The sequence below is a fragment of the Chlorella variabilis genome (assembly GCF_000147415.1).
Source record: "Chlorella variabilis unplaced genomic scaffold CHLNCscaffold_15, whole genome shotgun sequence".
Lineage (NCBI taxonomy): Eukaryota > Viridiplantae > Chlorophyta > Trebouxiophyceae > Chlorellales > Chlorellaceae > Chlorella > Chlorella variabilis.
Window position 1 is genome coordinate 226201 of NW_005435073.1, and position 18190 is coordinate 244390.

Sequence of the window (18190 nt, forward strand, 5' to 3'; positions counted from 1 at the left end):
CGGCTGGGTGGGATATAGGGCAATGAGCGTTGAGCAGTGTGCGATGAGCAATGAGCAATGAGCAGTGAGCAGCCCCTCCCTAAACAAAGTGAAGCGCAGGACGGCGTCCGGTGGATGGGAGGCAAGGAAACGCGGGGGGTTGCCACGTGCGCTACCGCCGCCGCCGCAGGCAGCACCCCTGCGGCGGCGGCAGCGGCAGCAAGCCGTGGACCCAAACGCCGTGCCGCCGCCGCCGCAGGCAGCACCCCTGCGACGGCGGCGGCAGCAAGCCGTGGACCGAAACGCCGTGCCGCCGAGTCCCGTGGCTGTGGCCGTGGGCTTCTGGCAGGAAACTACGGCCGCAACTCGGCAGCACGGGGGCGTCGCAGCGTGCCCCCGCCGCCGCCGCGCTGCCCCCCGGGCACGGCGGCGGCGGCAGCAAGCTTGGGCCCAAACGCCGTGCCGCCGAGTCCCGTGGCTGCGACCGTAGACCGTGGGCCGGAAACTGCGGCCGCAGCTCGGCGGCACGTGGTTCTGTTCAAATCGCCAAGCGTGCAGCAGCGCCGAACCACGCTTCCCGGCCTCGGCGCATGCCTTCAGGGGCCCCCTATCGCTGGTCACACCCCTCCAACACCGAACATGCGCCCGGGGGGGAGGGCGGCCCGGGCGGCCCAGGCCAAAGTGGGCCGCCCTCGAGCAAGAGGCGGCCGGTCTGTGTGCTGAATGAATGAATGGATGCGTACTACTGCAACCCGCGACCTATTCTGCCCCGAATCCTTGTTGGGTTGCTGGGCTTCATGGGGAAGCTGCCCAGGAAGTCGTCGAGGGCCGCCACGCTCGTCTGACGGCTGCGGCAGGGGCAGGTGCCAGCAGGGGCAGGTGGTGGAGCTCGAGCAGGGCACAGGTCGCAGGCCACGGCAGCAGCTGGGCGTGGGATTGAGGACGGGGAGGCCTCCTCCTGGCACGGCTGCACCCCTGCGGCGTGTGGCGGCGGCGGCGGCGCAGCCCCAGCGCGGGGCATTCACTTGCTCCTAATGGGTGTAAAGACAGACAGGCGCTCACTCGGGGCGGTCTTTGAAGGTGAAGATGAGAGGGGTGGTGCCGTCCAGGGTGAGGGTGAAGGCGTTGGCGCCCTGCTCCTTGGGTGCCAGCGTGGCGCCCTGCGCCAGCTGGACGAACATGGTGTAGGAGTCTGTGGCGGGGTCGAAGCCCAGGCTGGAGGTGGTGTTGGCGGAGAGGCGGCGGGCGGCGGCCGCGCCGTGTGCGCCCAGCGCCAGCGCCACCACGGCGAGCAGGAGGAGGCGGGCCATGCTGGCTGCAGGTCCTGCTGCGGGGTGGGCAGGGGGGAGGAGGGGCGGCGGCCCGTCAGGAGCCGCGCATCGCGCTTGAGCACTTAGCCCATCTTACGCATGGTACCCCCAGCCAGTGTGCAGGGGGCACGGGCCGCTCAGGATAGGAGTTGTGACTCGTTGCAAGCATGGGAAGGCGGGTGCCAGGCGCTGGGGAGCGCCAGGCATAGCGCACGGCAAGAGGGACGTGCACAAGGCGGGGCGGTGTTAGAGGCTATTCCTGTGGACCAACCTGCTGGATCTACTGAAATGGTTGCTGCAAGGCTGAGAATGGGTGATCGGGGGACATGAGAGGGTGTTTATGTGTGCACGTCCAGTAACGCACTTTCTTCCCGAATTCCGCCAGCTGGCTTCCCAGGTAGGGAGCCTTCCCTCCCCTTGGGTCAACCCTCTCGTTCAGCTGTGCGCGCGGTCACGAGTTTGACCGCTGAATGACCGGGTCTGCGCCGCCACGGTACTCCGCATCCCCCGCCGCTCCAAACTCGGCCCGCCGCTCCCGCCGCACACCTGTGTCGCCCAAGCTGTTTCCCTATAAGTATTACACTGGAGAGTGCAAGATGACGGTTTTGAGTCGACCAATCGAAACCTTGCCACACGTAATAAGGCTGCCAAGGTGCTGGTCGCCATCGCCTGCCGTCATGCATTGGCATCGGCGCCGGCCGTCACCGCCACTGACTCCTCTTATTAAACCCTTGCATGCCTCCTGCTCTCCATTCAATCATGAGGCAGTGCATGCATCAGAGCAGGCTGCAAATGCAAAACATTGTGCAGCATCCCCGCCCCGGTTTCCGCATCCAATGCCGCCAAGAAAGCTGTGGCTGCTCAAGGGAGGGCCCAACACAGCTGCATGCATTGTGCAGTCGCTGTAATCGCCTTCTAGCTTTATTTTGCAGGCCGCAAGCCAGCAATGGCGGAGGCATCGTTGCTCCAGCACTTGCACGGCGTGGTGCGAACTGGCGGGAGCGGCGCTGCTGCAGCCTTCGAGTGCGCCACGGCCCAGCTGCATGTTCTAGCAGCCCCCGCGCTGCGGCATGGCGATGCCGCCGACCTTGCCGACGAGCTCGTGGACCGCGCGGAGCAGCTGGTTGGCAGCAAGCAGGTGCGCGGCATGCTAGGGAGGCAACTGTGGAATGCTCCACAGCCGCGATGAGGCTCGCAGACGGGGCAGGGCACCGGCGGCGACGCCGGCGCCGCATATCGGCGGCAGCGCCCCAACTCGCACCGCGCTGCTGCTCCCCTCCCCGCCCTCGCGTGCAGGCTGCCTCCAGGCTGATGGGCCTGCGGCTGCTGCACGCCAGCCTGGCCGACTGCGACCGCCGCACCTTCCTGCGGCGGCACAGCCAGTGGGCGGCGTTGCTGCTGGCCACCCTGCGCTCTGAGCAGCAGCAGCAGCAGCAGGCGGCGCAGGCCGAGGCGCAGGCGGCAGCCCCTCCTGCCAGCGCTGCTGCGGCAGAGGCCTGCGCCTGCCTGGCCTCCTACTTTGGAAGGGTGGGGAGGATGCTGGAGGTGCCTGGGCTGCGGCGCGACGGCGCCGCGGCAGCATCCAAGCTGGCAGCCCTCCTGCTGCACCAGCAGGGCGGCCAGCAGCAGCAGCAGCAGCAGCAGCAGCAGGCCGCGTCGCAGCAGGCGCCCCCGCCGCTGCTGGCGCTGGCTCAGGGCCAGCGGGCGCTGCTCGCTGCGCTGGCCGCGCTGCCCGCCTCCTTCCGGCAGCAGCACAAGGCGCTGGAGGCGGCGCTCCTGCCGCTGCTGCTGCGGGCGGCGCCGCCCGGCGGCGCCGCCCTGCTGGCGGCCTGCGTCGCCGCGCTGCCGCGCATCCCTGGCGACGCCACCGCCTGGTCCGCTCAGTGCCAGCGCCTGCTGGCCACAGCGCACCGCCTTGCAGACCAGCTGCTGCTGCGGCTGGATGATCCGCAGCTGGCGGCGGCGGCCCGGGCGACGGTGGACCCGGCGGCACAGCCGCTGGCGGCGGCGGGCGGCGCGACAGTTGGCGCCGCGGGCGGCGCCGCGGCAGTCGGCAGCGAGGCGTATGGCGCCGGGTTTGGGCAGCTGGAAGCGGTGCTGCGCACGCTGCGGTGCATGCTGTCGGGGGCCCACCCCGCCGCCGTGCCGCTGCCCGCGGCGGGCCTCCTGCTGCTGGCGGGCCGGCTGCTGAGCGTGGACGACGGCGACGACGGCGGCGGCGCGGTACCGGCAGCTTCCGCCCGCCTGCCGCAGCTCCGCCTGCACCTCCCCGCGCTGCACGCGGCCGCGCTGCGCCTGCTGCGCCGCCTGCTGGCGGCGGCCGGCGCTGCGGCCGCGCCCCACTTTGCCGGCGCCGCCAGGCTGCTGGCGGAGCTGCTGCAGCGCTCGGCGGCCGCCGGCGGCGGCGCCATCGCCTCCTCGGCCCTGGTGAGGCGCATGCCTGGCCCGCCGATGCATTCGGCATCCTTAGCATCCTTAGCAGTCTTTAGCAGCTTACGTTCAGCAAGAGAGGGCGCTCTGCATCAGTTCATTGCTGCCCCGGGGGAGCCCAACACGCTCCCGCACCTGCCAACCCTGCCATCCCCGCATGCCCCGCCGCCGCAGGCCCGCTGCGAGCTGTACGCGGCTTCCCGGCAGCTTCTCGTGACGGCAGGGGTGGGCGTGACGCGCCACCTGGCGCCAGCGCTGCTCCAGGCAGCCAGCTTCGAGCTGTATGGGCGGCTGCAGGCGGCGCAGGATGGCGCGGCGGCGGCAGACGCAGAGGGCCCCGCCCGCAAGAAGGCACGCAAGGGTCGGCAGGCGGCGGCGGCGGCGGCGGCTCTGGAGGATGCCGGCGCGGCTTCGGGTGAGGCCGGGGCAGGGTGCTTGCCGGGCCGGCCCTGCCACAAGCTCGCCTGGCGCAGCCTCGTGCAGCCGTGGCCAAGTGGCCAGCGGGCAGTGATTCTCTCAGCTGCTGCTTACCCTTTCACTCAAGCTCAAACCCAGTGCTGAACCGTGGCGCTCTTCCTGCCACCCGTGCTGCCCCTGCCTGCAGGCACGGCCCCGCTGGATGACCTGGGCTCCGCGGTACAGCAGCGGGACCTGGCGGTACAGGCAGCCGCCCTGCAGGCACTGGAGGCGCTGTGCGGCGCGGGCGGCGCGCTGCTGTCGCCGGCGCAGCGGCGGCAGCTGGATGACGCGGCGTGCCACCTGGCCGCCACCTCAGCGGCGGCCGCGCGCCACCTCAGCGCCGACGCCGAGGCTGCGGTCGGCCCCGCGCTGGCCGCCCTGCACCTCGCTGCCCTGCGCCTGCTGCTGGCCACAGTGCTGGCGCCCGCGCCGCACCGCCCGCCCCACCTGGCGCCCGCGCTGCGCCTCTTCCACCAAGGATGCGGCGGCGGCGGCTGCGGCTGCGGCGGCCCGCTGGCGGTGTTCTGCCGGCAGGTGCGCCACCAAGCCCCCTGGGCCCTGCCTGCCGCCTGCCTGCCCGCCTGCATGTTTTCTTCTTCCCTCCCAAAAGCGCTGCCGCTGTGCTGGGAGGCGTTGGCCCTCGCACCTCTGCGCTGGGGGTGGTGATTTCTTGCCGGGCCCTGGCGCTGCTCCGTGGCTCTGCTCCGTGGCTCTCTGTGCGAGGAGGAGGGCAGGTGGTGCGGCGCCTCCTCTCCGCGCCTGACTGGGGACTCCTCCTGGGCGGCTGCCCCCTGGCGACTGCAGGCCCTGCTGTCATGCGAAGCGCTGCTGCACCCGCGCGCGCTGCCGCCGCCGGCCCCGCCACGCCCCGCGGCCCCGGCCGACGCGGCGGGCGGCGGCGGGGAGGCGCCGCCGCTGGGCATGCCCCGCTTCTGGAGCGGCGTGGATGCGGCGCTGCTCCTGCAGCAGGATGCCTTGCAGCGGCAGCAGCAGCAGCAGCAGCAGGTAGAGCAGCAGCTACAGCAGCAGGTAGAGCAGCAGGAAGAGCAGGCGGAGCGGCAGCAGGCGGAAGCTGCTCCTCCTCCTGGTCATATCGGCGGCCCGGCCGGCGGCGCAGACGAGAGCATGGCAGAGGCAGGGGAGCGGCAGCAGCAGCAGCAGCAGCTGCAGCAGCCTGGCGGGCAGCCAGGAGGGGAGTCGGGCCTCCAAGCCGCCACACCTGCGCTGCAGCAGTTGCAGCACGTCGTGGCGGCAGCGCCCACCCAGCAGCAGCAGCTCCAGCATCCGGCTGCGGCTCCCGTCTCAAGTATGGCAGCCATGCTCTCGGCGGCGCCGCTGGCGCCGGCCCCGCTCGCCAACGCCGGCCCAGTGCCGCACCCGCCGCAGCCCCAGCCCCAGCCGCAGCCGGGCGCCTTTGCACCTTCCGCAGCGCCGCTGGCACCGGCCGCCCCAGCCGCGGCGGCCGCGGCCGCGGTGGTCGCTGCTGCCGCGGCAGCAGAGGTGACTGACAGCGAGGGGTCGCTGCCCGAGATCGACTCTGGGCAGAGCGAGAGCGACGGCGAGGCCAGCACTTGACCGAGGTGCCGGCAGCATGCTGCAGGCGGTTGGTCCTGGGTGTTTGTGAGCAGCGGACGCTGGATGCGGCATGCGCTCTTACCTCCACACGCCTTGCTCACTCCATTTGGTGGGAACCGCTTCTGTACAGGTTATCTAATGTTCTGAAATGGCCCTGCTGTCGGCATCCAGCACCATTTTTAATCCCTGCATCAATGGGCAAGCCACAGCAATGGCCACTCTGACGGCAGGGGCTAGAGGGAAGATGAGTATGCACCTATGGCCTGGGCAGCAGTAGCACATCCATCCCTGCAGTTGGATCCAGCAGCGCAGGTGCTCGACTGCAATTCCACATGGCGCAGGTGGCAGGAAACGGGGACGGTGCGGCGGGGCGGCCCGCTGTGACTCAGCGCAGCGCGGCGCCCTGGGCCCCGCTCGTGCCCCCTCCTGAACAGTTTTATTGTGCTCCAACACACAGACAGCAGCGAACGAGAGGCACCCCTGGACGGCTTGTGGCTGCTCTCGCCTCCAGGTGCTCGCCTCGTTCCCCCTGGTGAACCTCCTGGCAGCAGTGGCTCGGTGGGGAGGAACCGAATTGACTGCCAGCAGCCTTCAGGGGCTGCTGCCTGGGCTGGGGCCGCTGCCGCCAACCCGTCCTCCCCCCCTGCTCGCCTGCTGCAGGGCTATTTGGATGGGTGGTGTGCGTGATGGAGCTGGCAGCCGGGCTCGATGAGGCAGCTAGACTTGGCGACGAGGAGGCAGTGCGGCATCTGCTGGCGGCAGGCGCCCGGTCGGATCAAGCGGACGCAGATGGCTGGCTGCCGATGCATGTCGCCAGCTCCTGCGGCCACGAGACAGTCCTGCGCCTGCTGCTGGAGCCTGCCCCAGACACTGCCTTGGCGGTGGACTTCTCAGGCTGGACACCGCTGCACCGTGCTGCTAACTGTGGGAGCATTGAAGAGATGAAGCTGCTGCTGTCGGCGGCACCCGCCGCAGCTTCAATGCTCAACAAAAGTAAGGAGGCCCCCATCCACCGCGCCGCCTACAGCAGCAACGCGGCAGCCGTGCAGCTGCTGCTGGAGGCGGCGCCAGAGCTGGCTTTTGCACTGGACAATGAAGGCTGCACACCACTGCACCTGGTGTTGCGCTACAGCCACGACACAGCAGAGCAAGTCGCGGAGACGGCCCGCTGCCTGCTGCGGGCGGCGCCAGCGGTTCAAACAGCCCTGGGCATCCTGCTGCAGTACAGCCAGCACTCTGCAACCCTCTACGCCGACCTGATGGCCCGCCTGTCGCTCAGCCAGGAGCAGCGGCACTCGATTCCTGCACCCTGCCCCGACCTGGCTCAAGCGCTGCCAGCCGTCCTGGAGTGATCGACTGCAGAGGCGGGGTGGCTGGTGGGGCGGCTGGCGGATGGGCAGCGCAAGCGACTGAAGGCAGCGGCGCTCAGCCTGGCGCGGGTGAAGCGGGGCATGCCGCCCCTGCCGGCGGAGCTGAGCGGGCGCATCCTGGCGCGGTGCCTGCTGGACGCCTGACCGCCGCTGCTGGTTTGCATTGGCGGCGGCGGGTGCCGCTTGTGCACACCATTTCATTCCTGTTATGCACAGTTATTATGGTTTGAAATTGCACTTCTGCCCTCACCGCCCAGCAAAAGTTTACTTGGCGCAGCGATGGGTTGGCCATAGCGCTCAGATGGCAGGCGTTGGTGGGAAGGGAGATGAGCAGGCACCACGTCCCTGGCCCGCACTGGCCCGCACTGACACAATCCCTCGTTGCATCTGGGGGACAGTGGCGCAATCCACACGTGGCGCAGGTGGCAGGGGAGGGTTCGGCGGGGGGGGGGGGGGTGCTGCGACTCAGCGCAGCGTGGCGCCCTGGGCCTGCTCGAGCCCCCTCCTGAGCAGCTTGAACTTGTTTGTGCTGCAGCACACAGGCAGCAGCGAGCGACAGGCGCCCCTGGTCGGCTTGTGGCTGCTCTCGCCTCCAGGTGCTCGCCTCGTTCCCCCAGGTGAACCTCCTGGCCGCAGTGGCTCGGTGGGGAGTCGCACCCTTGCATGACGGCAGGCAGCCTGCACGTGCAGGGGCGCTGCCTAGCCAGGCGTTCAGCCGCAGCTGCCGCCAACCCGCCCTCCCCACCTGCCCGCCTGCTGCAAGGCTACCTGGTCGATCGTGTGTGCGATGGAACTGGCAGACGAACTCAGCTTAGCAGCCCATGCTGGAGACGAGGCGGCGGTGCGGCAGCTGCTGGCGGCAGGCGCTCGGGCGGATCAAGTTGACACGAAAGACAGGCTGCCGCTGCACAGGGCCAGCTCCTGTGGGCATGAGAGAATGGTGCGCCTGCTGCTGGAGGCTGCACCAGCAACGGCTTCGGTGACAGACAAACAGGGACAGACAGCCCTGCACTATGCAGCAAACTGCATGCGACACAGCCCAGCCGCGGCCACGGCAGTAGTGCGCTTGCTGCTGGAGACCGCACCAGCCACTGCTTCAGTGGCAAATTCAGATGGATGCACACCACTGCACGTTGCAGCGCTGGCATTGACGCCTGACCCGGCAGTCGTGAGCCTGCTGCTGGAGGCTGCACCAGAGCTGGCTTTTGCACCAAATGCTGCGGGCCGCACGCCGCTGTACCGCTTGATGCACCACGGCACAGCAGAGCAAGTCGCGGAGACGGCCCGCTGCCTGCTGCGGGCGGCGCCAGCGGTTCAAACAGCCCTGGGCATCCTGCTGCAGTACAGCCAGCACTCTGCAACCCTCTACGCCGACCTGATGGCCCGCCTGTCGCTCAGCGAGGATCAGTGGCATTCGATTCCTGCTCCCTGCCCTGGCCTGGCTCGAGCGCTGCCAGCCGTCCTGCAGCGCTCGGCGGCCGAGGCGGGGTGGCTTGTGGGGCGGCTGGCAGAGGGACAGCACAAGCGACTGCGGGCAGCGGCGCTCAGCCTGGCGCGGGCGCAGCGGGACGTGCGGTCCTTGCCGGCAGAGCTGAGCGGGCGCATCCTGGCGCTGTGCCTGCTTGACCCCTGACTCTCCTGCTGATCCGCTTGCGGCGATTTCCACCTCACCTTCCCATGCCTTGATTATTTCATTGCCTGGAGAAAGCCTTGTTATGCACAGCTTTCAAGTGTTGAAATGGCCGTGCTTTTGGCAGCCAGCACAAGTGCAATTGATCGCAATCGTGCACTGCACCGCAAGCTGTGGCATGGCCGCTCTGACGCAAGGCGCGGGTGGGGGAGGAGATGAGCAGGCACCAGCGGCCTGGCCGGCAGTAGCACAATCACTCCTTGCAGCTGCGGCAGCGGCCCATGTGCTCAGCTGGAACAACTGGCGCAGGCGTCAGGAATGGGGGCGGTGCGGCGGGGCGGGCCTGCTGCGACTTAGCGCAGCGCGGCGCCCTGGAGAGGCCTACCCATGCCCTCCATAAACAAGCTCGAGTTGCTGTCGCTCCAGCACAACAACCGTAGTGGCGAGAGGTGGCTTGTGGCTGCTCTCGCCTCCAGGTGCTCGCCTCGTTTCCCCAGGTGAGCCTCGTGGCAGCAGTGGCTCGGTGGGAAAGAGCGCCGTGCATGACAGCTAGCAGCCTGGATGGGGCGCTGCCTGGGCTGGGGCCGCTGCCGCCCAACCCGCCCCCCACCCCACCCACCCCCAACCCGCCTGCTGCAGGGTTATCTGGTTGGGTTGTGTGCGTGATGGAGCGGGGAGATGAACTCATCCAAGCAGCCCGTGTTGGAAACGAGGCGGCGGTGCGGCAGCTGCTGGCGGCAGGCGCTCGGGCGGATCAAGCCAGCGGCGCGGATGGCTGGCTGCCGCTGCATGTTGCCAGCTACTACGGCCACGAGGGGGTGGTGAGGCTGCTGCTGGAGGCTGCAACAGCCACCGCGGCAATGACAGACTACCATGGACAGACAGCCTTGCACTACGCCGCGCTGGGATGGACGCCTGCAACACTGGCAGTCGTGCGCCTGATGCTGGAGGTTGCCCCAAACACAGCCTTGGCAGTGGATAGTTGCGGCTTCACGCCGCTGCGCCGTGCTGCTGGCGATCGCAGCATTGAAGTGGTGAGGCTGCTGCTGTCGGCGGCGCCCGCCGCAGCCGCAATGCTTGACGCAAGGCAGTGGGGCCCCATCCACGTCGCCGCTTCTCACAGCAACGCGGCATCCGTGCAGCTGCTGCTGGAGGCGGCGCCAGAGCTGGCTTTTGCACAGGACAATGAATGCCGCACACCGCTGCAGATGGTGCAACAGCTACCACCGCACACCCGAGCAAGTCGTGGAGATGGCGCGCTGCCTGGTGAGGGCGGTACCAGCAGTGCAGCCAGCCCTGGGCATCCTGCTGCAGTTCAGCCCGCGCTCTGCCAGCCTCTTTGCCGACCTGGTGGCCCGCCTGCCGCTCAGCCAGGAGCAGTGGCACTCATTTCCTGCTCCCTGCCCCGACCTGGCTCGAGCGCTGCCAGCCGTCCTGCAGCGCTCGGCGGCCGAGGCGGTGTGGCTGGTGGGGCGGCTTGCAGAGGGGCAGCGTGCGCGGCTGCGGGCGACAGCGCTCAGCCTGGCGCGGGTGAAGCGGGGCATGCCGCCCCTGCCAGCAGAGCTGAGCGGGCGCATACTGGCGCTGTGCCTGCTGGGCGCATGACTCCCATGTTTCGGCGTCACCAGCAGCAGCCTATTTTACCCACACACTTGTCCATTCCATCTGGCACGACCCACTTTCGTACCGCTTGCATGTTCTTAACTGGCCCCGTCTTGCTCTTGCCAGCCATCACAAGTTATAATCAGTGCAGCGATGGGCAAGCCACTGTATGGCCGCCCGCTCTGACAGAAGGCGCTGGTAGGGAAGGAGATGAGCAGGCACTGGCGCCTGGGCAGCAGTAGCATAATCCCTCCGTCATTTGCGGGCAGTGGCGCAGGCGCACTAGAGGCCGTGCCGCATGCGGCGCAGGTGGCAGCATGGGGATTCATTCATTCATAATGAGGATTCATTCATTCAGCACACAGACCGGCCGCCTCTTGCTCGAGGGCGGCCCACTTTGGCCTGGGCAGCCCGGGCCGCCCTCCGCCCCGGGCGCATGTTCGGTGTTGGAGGGGTGTGCCCAGCGATAGGGGGCCCCTGAAGGCATGCGCCGAGGCCGGGAAGCTTGGTTCCGCGCTGCTGCATGCTTGGCGATTTGAACAGAACCACGCCGCCGAGCTGCAGCCGCAGTTTCCGGCCCACGGTCTACGGTCGCAGCCACGGGACTCGGCGGCACGGCGTTTGGGCCCAAGCTTGCTGCCGCCGCCGCCGTGCCCGGGGGGCAGCGCGTCGGCGGCGGCGGCACGCTGCGACGCCCCCGTGCTGCCGAGTTGCGGCCGTAGTTTCCTGCCAGAAGCCCACGGCCACAGCCACGGGACTCGGCGGCACGGCGTTTCGGTCCACAGCTTGCTGCCGCCGCCGTCGCAGGGGTGCTGCCTGCGGCGGCGGCGGTAGCGCACGTGGCAACCCCCCGCGTTTCCTTGCCTCCCATCCACCGGACCCCGTCCTGCGCTTCACTTTGTTTAGGGAGGGGCTGCTCACTGCTCATTGCTCATTGCTCATCGCACACTGCTCAACGCTCATTGCCCTATATCCCACCCAGCCGCAGGACTCTACTGCCGCCCGCGCCCCGCCCCATCTGGCCGCTTGCCCGCCCCATCCCCCCTCGATGGGGCCCGCCCACACCGGGGCCTCCCCCCTCCCGCCCACTGCTTTCTCAACGGCCCCGAGCCGGGGCTGCCCTCATTGCATACATAGTGCGCCTTTCCCTGCTTTTCTAGTGACCTAGCGTTCCGCACTGCCGTTTGGCCAGCCCATGCTCCCGTACCGTTGCGTTTCTCCCCAATGCGCCATGCCACTTTGCCAGTCATACACACATTTCGATGCGTGCCCTGTCAGCTGCTTGCGTTGCATGTCGCCTTGCTCCACCCCTGTTTTATTGCTTCCTCTGCTTTCGCCCGGTTCCCGTCCCGTTTCGGCGGGGAGTCTATGTTGCAAGCTAGTTATTGCTTTACCAGACTTTAAGCCCACACAAGCACAAGCATGGGAAGGCGCGGCGGGGGGGCCTGCTGCGACTCAGCGCAGCGCGGCGCCCTGGGCCTGCTCGTGCCCCCCCCCCCCCAGAGCAGCTTGGAGTGTTTGTGCTCCCAACACACAGGCAGCAGCGAGCGAGAAGCACAACTGAAAGGCTTGTGGCTGCTCTCGCCTCCAGGTGCTCGCCTTGTTTTCCCAGTTGAACCTACTGGCAGTGATGGCTCGGCGAGGCGCATCCTGCATGGCTGACAACACCTCAGGGGCGCTGCATGCAGGCTGTGCAGCCTGGGCTGGGGCCGCTGCCTCAAGCCCACTCGCCCGCCCGCCCACCACCTTGCTGCAGGGCTGTCAGGTTGGCTGTGTGTGTGATGGAGCTGGAAGGCAAGCTCCATCAGGCAGCTGAGAAAGGAGACGAGGCGGCGGTGCGGCAGCTGCTGGCGGCAGGCGCTCGAGCGGATCAAGTCAACCTGCACGGCTCACTGCCGCTGCACAGAGCCAGCCACTACGGCCACGAGGGGGTGGTGAGGCTGCTGCTGGAGGCGGCCCCGGCCACCGCCTCAGCAGTCAACAGCCACGGCAAGACACCACTACATTGTGCGGCTGACAGCCTCTGGAGTGCGAGTGGTGGAGTGGTGAGGCTGCTGCTGTCGGCGGCGCCTGCCACAGCCACTCTGCTCACCGCCGACAAGCGGGCTCCCATCCACTGGGCCGCCTACCACAACCATGTGGAAGCCACGCAGCTGCTGCTGGAGGCGGCACCAGAGCTGGCATTTGCACCGGAAGGTTGTGGCTACACACCGCTGCATATGGTGCTGTTCAATCCGGACAATGTCAGAGCGCTCAGAGAGCTGGATACGGAAGTCGCGGAGACGGCCCGCTGCCTGCTGCGGGCGGCGCCAGCGGTTCAAACAGCCCTGGGCATCCTGCTGCAGTACAGCCAGCACTCTGCAACCCTCTACGCCGACCTGATGGCCCGCCTGTCGCTCAGCGAGGATCAGTGGCATTCGATTCCTGCTCCCTGCCCTGGCCTGGCTCGAGCGCTGCCAGCCGTTCTGCAGTGCTCGGCGGCAGAGGCTGGGTGGCTGGTGGGGCGGCTGGCAGATGCGCAGCGTGCACGGCTGCGGGCAGCGGCGCTCAGCTTGGCGCGGCCGCAGCAGCAGAGCAGCGCCGTGCTGCCGGCGGAGCTGAGCGGGCGCATCCTTGCGCTGTGCCTGCTGGACCCCTGACCCGCCTGCAGCAACTGAGCAGCGGCATAGCCGGTGCCCTTACTTTCACATGCCTCCTTGTCATTCCATCTGGTGGGAACCACTTGTGTACAGCCATCTTGCGCTGCTGTTAAACAGCCAGCGCACTATTGATCTGTGCACCTAAGGGCAAGCCACAGCATGGCCGCTCTGACGGCAGGCGCGGGGTGGAGGGAGATGAGCAGGCCCCAACGGCCTGGACGGCAGTAGCACAATCCCTCCTTGCATTTCGGGGCAGCGGCGCAGGCACTCAGTGGCACAACTGGCACAGGTGGCAGGAACGGGGTCCGCCCGGTGCGGCGCGGGGCGGCATGCCGCGCCCGCTTCCTGCCAACCCTCGTGCTCTGTTACTAGTATGTTGTCTGTGTTCGGCAACACCGAGTCATTTCACCGAGTCACTGCGGCCGACTCACGCCAGCCTACCAGGCTCTGCCTACGTTTTGCCCCGTTTGTGGATCTCCGACGGAGGTGAATTCATGCATTCATCAGCAGCAACGTCGCGTATAGCACCGCGGCGCCGGCCGCCATTCACTTGCCGCCGCCGCGGGTGACTTCCCGCCAGCGGGGTCAAACGCGCGCGCCCCTCCGGACCCCCTTGCTTGTAGGTTTCACATCAATTCATTCTTCAGGCGATGGCGCCATCCAGCGCTATCCGCACGCTAGTGAACCGGCTCCGCAGCGGTGGGCGCAAGGCGGTGGAGGCAGCCCGGATGTTGGCTAACCTGTTGTGTGGCGGCCCCAACAACAGAGCAGCTATCGTCGCAGCAGGTGCCATCCCGGCGCTGGTGCAGTGCATGGGCAGCAGCAACAGCAGCGAGGCTTTGCTGCAGCCAGCAGCCGCAGTTCTGTGCACCCTCTCTTACGGCAGCCCCGACGACAGGGCAGCCATTGTTGCAGCCGGTGGCATCTCAGCACTGCTGCAGTGCCTGAGCAGCAGCAGAAGTGATGACCTGCGGGAGGACGCATGCGAGGCGCTTCGTAATCTGGCCTATCGCAACCCCGACGGCAAGGCATTCATTGCAGCAGCCAGCGGCATCCCAGCCCTGGTGCAGTGCCTGCGCAGCAACAGTGAGGAAGTGCAGCTGTCGGCGGCTGGCACGCTTGCCAATATGTCCTGCCAGAGCCCCGACATCCAGGCAGCCATTGCAGCAGCAGCTGGTGGCATTGCTGCGTTAGTGCAGTGCCTGAGCAGCAGCAATGACGAGCTGCTCAGGGAAGCAACTGGGGCGCTGGGCAACTTGTCACCCGAACACGGCGCCGCCGTGGCAGCAGCTGGCGGCATCCCTGGCCTGCTGCGCTGCCTGCGCAGCAGCAGCAGCGTGGTCGTGCAGCAGCGCGCAGTCACGAGGCTGGTTAACCTTTTTTCGTGCGGCCCGGAGAACAGTGCAGCCATTGTGGCCGCTGACGGCATCCCAGTGCTGGTACGCTGCCTGAGCAGCAGCATCGAGATGGTGCAGGAGAACGGCGCTGCGATGCTGTGCGAGCTGGCATGTAACAGCCCCGAGAATGGTGCAGCCATCGCAGCGGCAGGCGGCATCCCAAAATTACTGCGATGCCTGCGCGTCAGCAGCAGCAATGCGGTCCTGGAGCAAGCAGTTACTGCGGTAGCCTATCTGGCATGGTACAGCCCCGACACCATTGCAAGCATTGTGACAGCGGGCGTCATTCCTGCCTTAGTGCACTGTCTCTGCAGCAGCAGCAGCGAGGCGGTGCTGTTTCAAGCAGCCAAGGTGCTGAAATGGCTGTTGTCTGACAGCCTCGACAACAGTGCAGCCTTTGCTGCAGCTGGCGGCATCCCTGCTTTACAACGGCTGCTGGGAAGCAGCCAGAGTGCAGCTGTATGTATGGCGTCAGCTGATTTACTTCACAACATGTGTGTCAACGGGTATGCTTCTGAGGTCTCCCAGAGTGCAGAAGGGAGTGCACCGCCGGCAGCGACAGATGCAGACCCCGCGGCGCAGACGTCCGTGGTGGTTCCTGCAGACGCAGCAGTGCCTGCTGGCTCCACTGCAGCAGCAGCGCCTGGCGCCAGGGTGTGTGCAGCTGATGGCTGCGGCAGCACGCATCGTCTGAAGCTTTGCACTGGGTGAGCGGTGTGCTGTGGCGCAGCTGCTGCGACGCTTTCCAGCAGCCCTGAGGATCCCCACCACCACAGGATCGGCCCCCACCCGCCTGCCTGCCTGCCTGTATTGACTCCCCCTTATGCCACCTTGCCTGCTGATCACCTGCAGATGCAGAGCTGTGCGGTACTGCAGCGAGGCCTGCTCCCACGCGCACTGGCCAGCACACAAGCCCGAGTGCCGACGCATGCGTGCCGCGGCGGCGGCTGCCTCCCCATCTGCCACCCCTGATGCAGCTTCTTTTGCAGCTGCCGTGTAGCACCTTGCTTTTGTCTTTTGTTCATGTATGGTCATGCTGTGTCACCTTCAACCGATTTATAACAGATGACTGGCACTACATTTACTAGTGCATGCGCCCGCTGCTGATTGGTATTGTTGAGGGAAACCGCATCCTGGCTGACGTCTAACTTTGTGCGATCACTTCTTGGTGAGGTTGGTAGGCGCGAGCCCCTTCTTCTCGAGCTTCTTGGCCTTTGCCTCGGCCTGCTTCTCCTTCTTGGCCTGCAGAAACGGGGCACGGCAGGCAAGCAGCAGGGCGCATGGGTGCATGGCATGGCAGGAGGGGAGTGCACTTGCCAGGCTGATTGGCCCCGGCGCCAGCCAGGCACAGGGTAAGAACGCAAGCAGCTGCTCCCCTGCGTTTCGATCCTGCCCTGCCCCTGCCTCGCATCTTTCGACACTGCCGGTTGATCAAAACATGCCCTGCTCTCTCTACCCCACCTCACCTTGCCTCCCTTGGGCGCGTTCATAACAGCCTTGCTGTTGCTCTTGGGCTTGAATTCCTCCTTGGGCGCCACTGCAAGCAGGAGGAGGAGAACTGCCAGCCCCATCAGCGCAGAACTACAAGGGTGCTGACAGGGGGTCGGGCGAGTAGTGTCCGCCGCCGCCTGCCGCCTGCCGCCCACAGCGGCGTGCGCCACTGTCGCCGCCACTGTCGCCGGGCGGACCACCCAGCCAGGTCTGTGGCTCGCTGCAACCAGCACCCCCTGCCCTGCGCCGCCTGGCGTTTGGTGCAGCCAGCTGTGCGGGGGCAACTCCGATCAAGGATGCATCATGCGGGGGGGCACCCGGCGACGCCTCCGACCCGCCAGTTTCAACTGCGCAGGCCACATGCAGGCGGCCAGGCGGGTCTCAGAGGCGGCCGGCTCGGCGGAGGCTCACTTTTTTCTTTTGAGGTGGAAGTGGCGATTTGGAGGGCTGGGAGCTGGAAACCGACGAGGACCCTCCAAGAGAGGCTTGCACTGGCCAAAAATCAAGCAGAACGAGCTGACATGCGCGCGAGGAAAGAAAATAAAAGTAGTTTCCTCGTTTGTTTGGTAGGGGCTGAGCATAAGCTGAACGACACCCCTGTAGCAACACAGGGTGATCGGCTGCCCTCCATAAATGTGGAGAGGGATGCAACAGACACGTTTGAAACGAAAAAAGTGAGCTTGCACCCGCCGCAATGGTCCCGCCGCGCCGCGCTGACCACCGCGCGCTCTGCCATCTCATGCATGCACTGCGACCGGCGCAGAGGTGAGTGGGGGTTGGGAGCTCTACACAGGTGCATTGGTAAGGTTGCATCAAGACCAGTCGCTGCTGTTGCCGTCACCGCCGCCCGCCAGGTGCTGCCGCCGCTGTTGCCGCGCCTCTCGAACCCACCGCCGCACATTCTGAAGAATGAAGAAGGCGACTGCCATTGCTGTGGACGCATACAGCTGCCTCTGCAGGTCATGGGAACGCAGGGTCGGGTAGCAGCCAGAGAGCAGGCAGGACCGGTGTGGTTGCCTGGATCTGGAGGCTGCGGCATGCTGCTCTGCCTGGCAAGGGGAGAGATAGAGGGACAGGCCGCCACGTGCACGCACCCAGCAGCCCAGCGGCATACCTGCAGGCTGGCGTGCTGCTGCACGTGAGGCAGCACGGTGCGGTGGCCCCAGCCGTGCCACAGCGCGGCGCTGCCGCCGCCCACCAGCCAGCCCGCAATCACCTGCGCGACGGTGTGGTACCCCAGAGCCACACGCAGCCAGGCCTGCATGCGCCAGGAGGGGGCAGGTTGGTGCACAGACCCCCGCAAGCGCCGGGCTGAACGCACAGGTGGTAGGCAGCATGCTGCCCGATCGGCGCAAGGCAACAGCGGCTGCCGCGCCGCACCAGAAAGATGCCCAGGGTTGGCACACCCAGCACCAGCGCCAGCCCTGCAGGAGTGCCGCTCTCTGCGGACACTGAAGCCGCCAGAGACACAAAGGTGGCCTGCGGGGAGGAGGGGGCACCGACACAGGAGATACTGCTGTGGTGGTACCGCTGTGGTACCATAGCGCATCGCTGCAGCTTCCACTGTCTGCCATGTATATGTTCCTGCAGCGGCTGCGCTGTGCAGGCATCCCTGCCATCTGCCAACCCCAGCCCAGCCTGCTCCCCGGCCGCCATATGGTGCCACCCCGGCTGTGAGCAGCTACAGCCAGCAATCCCACAGCCTCACCAGAAATCCCAGGCTGTTGCCGTGTGCCGAGGGCATTCCAGGGTCGGCCTTGCGCTCTGAGGGCCGAGCCTGGTTGAGCAGATACTTCAAAACCTGCTCCGGCACAAGCGAGAGTTCCAGCACAGCAGGTGGACCGCCGCAGCATGTGAGCAGTCAATGCGGGAGGCGGCGCCAAGCCGCGGCAAAGAGTGTGCAACATAGAAAGCCAGGCGCATCGCGCGGGGGGTGTTGCGCATGGGAGGCAGCGACCGAGGGGCGACAACACGCTGCCAGCCCGTGTGTGCACCCGCTCACCCGGCAATTGACTGCCGCCACCACCGAGCCCAGCACGCACCATGCCGCCAGCATGTCGCGCCGCCACAGCAGCGTGCCAAAGGCGACTGCGCTGACAGCCCACTTGGTGGCATCGTTGACGGTCTCTAACACAGGGTGCTGGCCACGCTGGCGCTGCTGCGGGGCCGGCATGGCGGCGGCGGCGGCCACAGGCGCGACGCCTGCACTGCACCGCCGCCTGCCTCTGCTGGCGATAAAGCTGCGGCGGCACCAGCTGCTACTGCACGCCAGGTCCGGGCCGCCCAGAAGGTGAGCAGCGGGGTAGGG

At 67.2% G+C, this 18190-nt stretch overlaps 8 protein-coding genes across 8 annotated transcripts; 6 read left to right on the top strand and 2 right to left on the bottom strand.

Moving 5' to 3' along the window:
* Positions 1-721: 721 nt before the first annotated feature.
* On the bottom strand, positions 722-1289 carry CHLNCDRAFT_135969 (hypothetical protein; the record flags this gene model as incomplete). Its single annotated transcript, XM_005846031.1, has 2 exons — positions 722-827; positions 1042-1289. The coding sequence occupies 2 exons, from the start codon at positions 1287-1289 to the stop codon at positions 722-724; spliced, it is 354 nt and encodes a 117-aa protein (XP_005846093.1).
* Positions 1290-2235: 946 nt separating this feature from the next.
* CHLNCDRAFT_135970 (hypothetical protein) lies at positions 2236-5753 on the top strand (the record flags this gene model as incomplete). Its single annotated transcript, XM_005845899.1, has 5 exons — positions 2236-2427; positions 2586-3716; positions 3894-4134; positions 4324-4712; positions 4983-5753. 5 exons carry the CDS (start codon positions 2236-2238, stop codon positions 5751-5753), a joined length of 2724 nt encoding a protein of 907 aa, XP_005845961.1.
* A 686-nt stretch (positions 5754-6439) lies between these two features.
* CHLNCDRAFT_135971 (hypothetical protein) lies at positions 6440-7105 on the top strand (the record flags this gene model as incomplete). The annotated part of the gene is made up of 1 exon (XM_005845900.1): positions 6440-7105. One exon carries the CDS (start codon positions 6440-6442, stop codon positions 7103-7105), a length of 666 nt encoding a protein of 221 aa, XP_005845962.1.
* Positions 7106-7910: 805 nt separating this feature from the next.
* On the top strand, positions 7911-8756 carry CHLNCDRAFT_135972 (hypothetical protein; the record flags this gene model as incomplete). Its single annotated transcript, XM_005845901.1, has 2 exons — positions 7911-8046; positions 8263-8756. The coding sequence occupies 2 exons, from the start codon at positions 7911-7913 to the stop codon at positions 8754-8756; spliced, it is 630 nt and encodes a 209-aa protein (XP_005845963.1).
* Positions 8757-9418: 662 nt separating this feature from the next.
* On the top strand, positions 9419-10358 carry CHLNCDRAFT_135973 (hypothetical protein; the record flags this gene model as incomplete). The annotated part of the gene is made up of 2 exons (XM_005845902.1): positions 9419-9964; positions 10068-10358. The coding sequence occupies 2 exons, from the start codon at positions 9419-9421 to the stop codon at positions 10356-10358; spliced, it is 837 nt and encodes a 278-aa protein (XP_005845964.1).
* A 1778-nt stretch (positions 10359-12136) lies between these two features.
* CHLNCDRAFT_135974 (hypothetical protein) lies at positions 12137-12994 on the top strand (the record flags this gene model as incomplete). Its single annotated transcript, XM_005845903.1, has 1 exon — positions 12137-12994. The coding sequence occupies one exon, from the start codon at positions 12137-12139 to the stop codon at positions 12992-12994; it is 858 nt and encodes a 285-aa protein (XP_005845965.1).
* Positions 12995-13644: 650 nt separating this feature from the next.
* On the top strand, positions 13645-15085 carry CHLNCDRAFT_135975 (hypothetical protein; the record flags this gene model as incomplete). Its single annotated transcript, XM_005845904.1, has 2 exons — positions 13645-14742; positions 14996-15085. The coding sequence occupies 2 exons, from the start codon at positions 13645-13647 to the stop codon at positions 15083-15085; spliced, it is 1188 nt and encodes a 395-aa protein (XP_005845966.1).
* A 464-nt stretch (positions 15086-15549) lies between these two features.
* Positions 15550-18055, bottom strand: CHLNCDRAFT_135976 (hypothetical protein; the record flags this gene model as incomplete). Its single annotated transcript, XM_005846032.1, has 7 exons — positions 15550-15633; positions 15858-15928; positions 16724-16835; positions 16997-17140; positions 17263-17361; positions 17591-17683; positions 17885-18055. The coding sequence occupies 7 exons, from the start codon at positions 18053-18055 to the stop codon at positions 15550-15552; spliced, it is 774 nt and encodes a 257-aa protein (XP_005846094.1).
* Between the last annotated feature and the right edge of the window lie 135 nt (positions 18056-18190).